This window comes from Boleophthalmus pectinirostris, unplaced genomic scaffold (genome assembly GCF_026225935.1).
Source record: "Boleophthalmus pectinirostris isolate CB_2022bp ecotype Guang Dong unplaced genomic scaffold, ASM2622593v1 HiC_scaffold_19, whole genome shotgun sequence".
Lineage (NCBI taxonomy): Eukaryota > Metazoa > Chordata > Actinopteri > Gobiiformes > Gobiidae > Boleophthalmus > Boleophthalmus pectinirostris.
Window position 1 is genome coordinate 44,587,493 of NW_026571140.1, and position 7,126 is coordinate 44,594,618.

Sequence of the window (7,126 nt, forward strand, 5' to 3'; positions counted from 1 at the left end):
TGGTTGTTGTGGTGGTCGTAGTGGTCGTGGTGGTGGTGGTCGTGGTTGTTGTGGTGATCGTCGTGGTCGTGGTTGTTGTGGTGGTCGTGGTTGTTGTCGTGGTCATGGTCGTGGTGGTGGTCGTAGTGGTCGTGGTGGTCGTAGTGGTCGTGGTTGTTGTGGTGGTCGTGGTGGTGGTTGTTGTGGTGGTCGTAGTGGTCGTGGTTGTTGTGATGGTCGTGGTCGTGGTGGTGGTTGTTGTGGTGGTCGTGGTTGTGGTGGTCATGGTGGTCGTAGTGGTTGTGGTTGTCGTGGTGGTCGTGGTTGTCGTGGTGGTCGTGGTTGTCGTGGTGGTGGTCGTGGTTGTTGTGGTGGTCGTCGTGGTTGTTGTGGTGGTCGTGGTCATGGTTGTGGTCGTGGTTGTTGTGGTGGTCGTAGTGGTCGTTGTGGTCGTGGTTGTTGTGGTGGTCGTGGTGGTGGTCATGGTTGTGGTGGTCGTGGTTGTTGTGGTGGTCGTAGTGGTTGTGGTTGTTGTGGTGGTGGTGGTGGTCGTGGTTGTTGTGGTGGTCGTGGTTGTTGTGGTGGTCGTAGTGGTCGTGGTTGTTGTGGTGGTCGTGGTTGTTGTGGTGGTGGTGGTGGTTGTGGTGGTGGTGGTTGTTGTGGTGGTCGTAGTTGTTGTGGTGGTCGTGGTGGTCGTAGTGGTCGTGGTTGTTGTGGTGGTCGTGGTTGTTGTGGTGGTCGTAGTGGTCGTGGTTGTTGTGGTGGTCGTGGTTGTTGTGGTGGTGGTGGTGGTTGTGGTGGTGGTGGTTGTTGTGGTGGTCGTAGTTGTTGTGGTGGTCGTGGTGGTCGTAGTGGTCGTGGTTGTTGTGGTGGTCGTGGTGGTCCTGATTGTGGTCGTAGTTGTTGTGGTGGTCGTGGTGGTGGTTGTTGTGGTGGTCGTAGTGGTCGTGGTCGTGGTCATGGTTGTAGTGGTGGTGGTGGTCGTAGTGGTCGTGGTTGTTGTGGTGGTCGTGGTGGTGGTGGTCATGGTGGTCGTGGTGGTCGTGGTGGTCGTAGTGGTCGTGGTGGTCATAGTGGTCGTGGTTGTTGTGGTGGTCGTGGTGGTCGTAGTGGTCGTGGTTGTTGTGGTGGTCGTAGTGGTCGTGGTTGTTGTGGTGGTCGTGTGGTCGTGGTGGTCGTAGTGGTCGTGGTTGTTGTGGTGGTCGTGGTGGTCGTGGTGGTCGTGGTGGTCGTAGTGTAGTGTCGTGGTTGTTGTGGTGGTCGTGGTCGTGTGTGGTCGTAGTGGTCGTGGTTGTTGTGGTGGTCGTGGTGGTCGTGGTCGTGGTGGTCGTAGTGGTCGTGGTTGTTGTGGTGGTGGTGGTCATGGTGGTCGTGGTGGTCGTAGTGGTCGTGGTTGTTGTGGTGGTCGTAGTGGTCGTGGTTGTTGTGGTGGTCGTGGTCGTAGTGGTCGTGGTGGTCGTGGTGGTCGTGGTGGTGGTGGTCATGGTGGTTGTGGTGGTCGTGGTCGTGTTGTGGTGGTCGTGGTCGTGGTGGTCGTAGTGGTCGTGGTTGTTGTGGTGGTCGTGGTCGTGGTGGTCATGATGGTCGTAGTGGTCGTGATTGTTGTGGTGGTCGTGGTCGTGGTGGTCGTAGTGGTCGTGGTGGTCGTGGTGGTGGTGGTCATGGTGGTCGTGATGGTCGTAGTGGTCGTGGTTGTTGTGGTGGTCGTGATGGTCGTAGTGGTCGTGGTTGTTGTGGTGGTCGTGGTGTCGTGGTGGTCGTGATGGTCGTAGTGGTCGTGGTTTTGTGGTGTGGTGGTCGTGGTCGATGGTCGTAGTGGTCGTGGTTGTTGTGGTGGTCGTGGTCGTGGTGGTCGTGATGGTCGTAGTGGTCGTGGTTGTTGTGGTGGTCGTGGTCGTGGTGGTCGTGATGGTCGTAGTGGTCGTGGTTGTTGTGGTGGTCGTGGTCGTGGTGGTCGTGATGGTCGTAGTGGTCGTGGTTGTTGTGGTGGTCGTGGTCGTGGTGGTCGTGATGGTCGTAGTGGTCGTGGTTGTTGTGGTGGTCGTGGTGGTCGTGGTGGTCGTGATGGTCGTAGTGGTCGTGGTTGTTGTGGTGGTCGTGTCGTGGTGGTCGTGATGGTCGTAGTGGTCGTGGTTGTTGTGGTGGTCGTGGTCGTGGTGGTTGTGATGGTCGTAGTGGTCGTGGTTGTTGTGGTGGTCGTGGTCGTGGTGGTTGTGATGGTCGTAGTGGTCGTGGTTGTTGTGGTGGTCGTGATGGTCGTGATGGTCGTAGTGGTCGTGGTTGTTGTGGTGGTCGTGGTCGTGGTGGTCGTGATGGTCGTAGTGGTCGTGGTTGTTGTGGTGGTCGTGGTCGTGGTGGTCGTGATGGTCGTAGTGGTCGTGGTTGTTGTGGTGGTCGTGATGGTCGTAGTGGTCGTGGTTGTTGTGGTGGTCGTGGTCGTGGTGGTCGTGATGGTCGTAGTGGTCGTGGTTGTTGTGGTGGTCGTGGTCGTGGTGGTCGTGATGGTCGTAGTGGTCGTGGTTGTTGTGGTGGTGGTCATGTTGTTATTGTCTGTTTTTGGATTTCTTCTTCAATTCGGCGTCGTGTTTGTTTTCTTCTGTCCCAGTGACATTTGCACTGAGGAAGACGAAGGAAAAGTCCAAACTGTCAGAACGAAAACAAACTCTCGGTCTGAAAAAAGAACCTGCGAATCACATTTTACAAACAGAATTTTCATATTTACAAATGTATTTTATTTATTGATTTATTTTTTGCAAATTAAAAGGGACGTATTTACAAATCTATTTGTGAAGACCAAAATTTAAGCTACAAATATTAAACTTGTGAATCAAAACCAAAAACAAACTAATGACATTTGTTTTTGATTGTAGATTAATGAGATAAAAGTGACTCCATAAAAAACAAACAAACAAGAAAACGCTGCAGAAAGAATCGCCACAGCCTGCAGAGGGCGCCGGAGAGACACCGGAAAAAGCGAGAGAAAGACTCGGAAAAAACGGCCGATCGACAATAAACAACAACGGGAAGTAATTATTGTTACGGTGAATCGACAAGCAAATGTGTGAAGTCTGGAGAGAAAACTATGAAATAAATGTCACATGATGTTCGGCGTCTCCAGCCACATTTATATGATTTATAACACAGGACATGAACAGAATCATACACGTATCAAGAATCTCGGACTTCCTGTCATCGCCCAATTCACACTGGGAAGGATCGTCTGAAAAAGTGAACATTAAACCTCCATGTTTGTTTCCCAGTGGGACGTGTCTATTGACAAAGTCGATCTTTTCAAGTCTTTTGAACCATTTCACTTTTGTTTCTGGTTCTGATATTGTCATATTTTAGTTTCGGGATTCGGACATTGTTAATTGTTGTGGTTGTTGGATCCAAACAGCGGAAAACGACTCCAGAAATGTGTTTGTGAACTTCATAAATGCAAAAGTGAAACAGATGTGTGTGACTCAAACCTCCGTTCAAACTGTTTCTCTTCCCAACAGAATTGAAAAATAGTGAAAGGTGAAGGTGATGGGCAGGATTGATCCACAGGAAGAACCAAAAAGGAAACATTTGTCTGACTAAGAAATCCTCCCGAGTTTACAGAGAACATTTTGTATGTGGAGCCACGACGATGGCGGGAGAACGGAGAAGGAAGGGGGCACCGGAGAACCTCGGCATCGTCTACCGGCAGCATCGGAGGCGAGGAGCGGCTCGGCACGGGAACTCCTTTGTCTGCAGCAGAGAGACCGTGCAGTGAAGGCGGTGCAGGTGAACCACGGAGGAGCCACGCGGAGGCGGAGGAGCCACACCCGGCGTTTGCCAGGCCCAGAACATCCACCTGGTAGGCCTACGCTAAATGTTTAAGCGTCTACTAGGATGGTGCGTTTACAGAACTCTGACTTTTGGGCACGGGGCGCGAATGGATTTGTGTACACTGTAAATACGAACACTGTAAAAAATATGGACCAAGGGTTTCAACAAAAAATTGAGGGGGCCGGTGATGATGATGGTTTTGATGCAGTGAACTGGGAGGCACCAGAGATATGCACCACAGTGGTGGATGCTTTTGCATCAACAGGGGCCGGAACCAGCACTAACATGGATTTATCCCAAAGTGAACCTGTTCTTTCACCTGAACCCCAGAAGGACCTTGATACCTTCGCCATGGACCACACACGCTGCAGCCATAGCGGACCACGCACAGGGCAAGTTTTGGCCGCTACATTGACAATATCAGAAACAAAAGTGAAATGGTTCAAAAGACTTGAAAAGATCGACTTTGACAATAGACACGTCCCACTGGGAAACAAACATGGAGGTTTGATGTTCACTTTTTACGGAAAATCCTTCCCAGTGTGGACTGTACGATGACAGGAAGTCTGAAATTCTTGATGCACGTATAAAAGTCACATTACGTACGAAACACTGAGCTGTGACACAGAGAGCGCCCCCTGCAGGTCGTGGTGACTCTTTACGCAGCGTTTTTCACCGTTTTCTTGGTTTTCATCGTTTTGTGCTTTTCATCATTTCTCTGTTTGACGACGACACGTTTGTCTTTGTTTCTCGTGTCGCGTTTCTTTTCGTTTGTTCCACGTTCTTTGTTTGTTCCTCGTTTAAACTCGTTTTCAACTCGGTGAATTTTCTGTTCGTTTCTGGACTTGAAGCCGTTTTCACCGATTTAAACTCAGTCGACCTCTGTACGGTTCAACTGACATCACCACGTTCTTCAGACCAATCAGATCTCACACAGAAGGGCACCTGACACACGGGGAGGGCACCTGACACACACGGGGCGGGAGGATGGGAGGGCATCTGGGGTATATAAATGACAGTTCCAAAGAGTAAAAAAAAAAAAAAGAAGAGAATTATTCACATTATTTTTGTTTTTTACAATGAACATTTTACACCATATTTACAGCACCTGTCACTACCTGCCCAAAAACTCAGAGAAACGAGACAGTTCAGGTTTGGACAAGAGGAAAAACAAGAAGATAAAAGTATAAAACAGGATTAAATATGAAAATATAATAAAGGTTTAAGACGGTGACGAGCTGGAAACCGAGGTGAGAAGAAACCTGGACTAAACCAGGACTAAACGAGGTCTAAACCAGGACTAAACCAGGTCTAATCCATTTATTCTCTCCACACTCTGTGTTGGTATTTCTATAGCCACAGCTATAGAGTGAAGAAGGTGAACCTGATCTGCACCATCAACCAACACACCTGTGACACACCTGTGACACACCTGTGACACACCTGTGACACACCTGTGAAACACCTGTGACACACCTGTGACACACCTGTGACACACCTGTGACACCTGTGACACACCTGTGAACACACCTGTGACACACCTGTGAAACACACCTGTGACACCTGTGACACACTGTGAAACACCTGTGAAACACCTGTGAAACACCTGTGACACACCTGTGAAACACCTGTGAAACACCTGTGACACACCTGTGAAACACCTGTGACACACCTGTGACACACCTGTGACACACCTGTGACACACCTGTGAAACACCTGTGACACACCTGTGAAACACCTGTGAAACACCTGTGAAACACCTGTGACACACCTGTGACACACCTGTGACACACCTGTGAAACACCTGTGAAACACCTGTGACACACCTGTGAAACACCTGTGACACACCTGTGACACACCTGTGACACACTGTGAAACTGTGAAACACCTGTGACACACCTGTGACACCTGTGACACCTGTAACACACCTGTGACACACCTGTGACACACACTGTGACACACCTGTGAAACACCTGTGACACACCTGTGACACACCTGTGACACACCTGTGACACACCTGTGAAACACCTGTGACACACCTGTGACACACCTGTGACACACCTGTGACACACCTGTGACACACCTGTGACACACCTGTGACACACCTGTGACACACCTGTGACACACCTGTGACACACCTGTGAAACACCTGTGACACACCTGTGACACACCTGTGACACACCTGTGAAACACCTGTGAAACACCTGTGACACACCTGTGACACACCTGTGACACACCTGTGACACACCTGGGTCTGATAAAGATGAGGTGATGCGCTGCTGCTGCTGTTGCTGCTGCTCAGAGAGAGGCTCCTGACCAATCAGAGTTTGCAGAGGGACTGGGGAACCCAGGACTAAAGCAGGACTAACAAGGACCCAGGCTAAACCAGAACTGAACCAGGATCATCAGGACAGTCTGAGCTGAAGCACAAACTTCAAAAATAAAAACCCAAAGTGTGGATCTAAAAGAGGAAAAAGCACCAGGTACGTCTCACCTCGGACACGACAGAATCTCAGGGACAAAATCACAAAATCAAAACAGATTTAAACAGAAACCTTCAGAAGAAACAGAACTGAACCCAAACTTTGAGATATTGCTTTGAAAATCCTGTACAAAATGGAGCTTGGGTTTGTGCGAAAAACATCAAGACGATTCAACATTTGAGACTGGAAATGGAACGAGGAAGGACCATCCGCAATCCTGGTCTAACTGTGATCCAAAACAGGTCCAGAGGGGGTCTTTTTATGATCCGAGTCTAGTCCAGGCCTAGTCCAGGTCTAGACCAAGTTTTCTTCAGTCCAGGTGAGGTCCAGAAGAGGTCCCAATGTAGTCCAAGATCTGGTTCTTGCTGGGTTTTGTCCGAACCAGAGGTAAACTGAGAGTGAACCAGGACTAAACCAGGACTTAACCAGGATTAAAACAGGACTTAACCAGAACAAACACAGGACTAGACCAGAACTCAACCAGGTCTTTCAGGGTCTTGTCTGAAACTCAAAATGGTCCAGTTTTATTCCAGTTTAAGGTCTTGGTTTAGTCTTTGGAGGATCTCAGTCCTGGCTGGGTGCTGGTTGGGTCCTCCTTCTGTACTGGTTGAGTTCATAGTCCTGGTTTAGTCCTGGCTCAGTCCTGGACTTTGTTGGAGGATCTCAGTTATTCTGTAGACAGTCCAGGTCGACGGCACAGCACACACTTCCGTTCTGAAGAAGAAGAAGAAGTCAGAAAACTACAGATGTTTTTGCTTTGTCTGGAATGTTCCACAGTATGGCATTAATCCTTTTTATCTTCATGGAAACCAAACCAGACCAAGTTCAAGTCGCAGTCAGACTGTTTGTTT

General features: G+C 49.6%; 1 protein-coding gene across 1 annotated transcript; it reads right to left on the minus strand.

Moving 5' to 3' along the window:
• Positions 1-1,128: 1,128 nt before the first annotated feature.
• On the minus strand, positions 1,129-2,518 carry LOC129409183 (integumentary mucin C.1-like; the record flags this gene model as incomplete). The annotated part of the gene is made up of 3 exons (XM_055154386.1): positions 1,854-2,518; positions 1,285-1,491; positions 1,129-1,216 (listed from the first exon to the last, which is right to left on the minus strand). Coding segments are annotated over exons 1-3 (960 nt in total), but the record flags the coding sequence as incomplete, so codon positions are not given.
• Between the last annotated feature and the right edge of the window lie 4,608 nt (positions 2,519-7,126).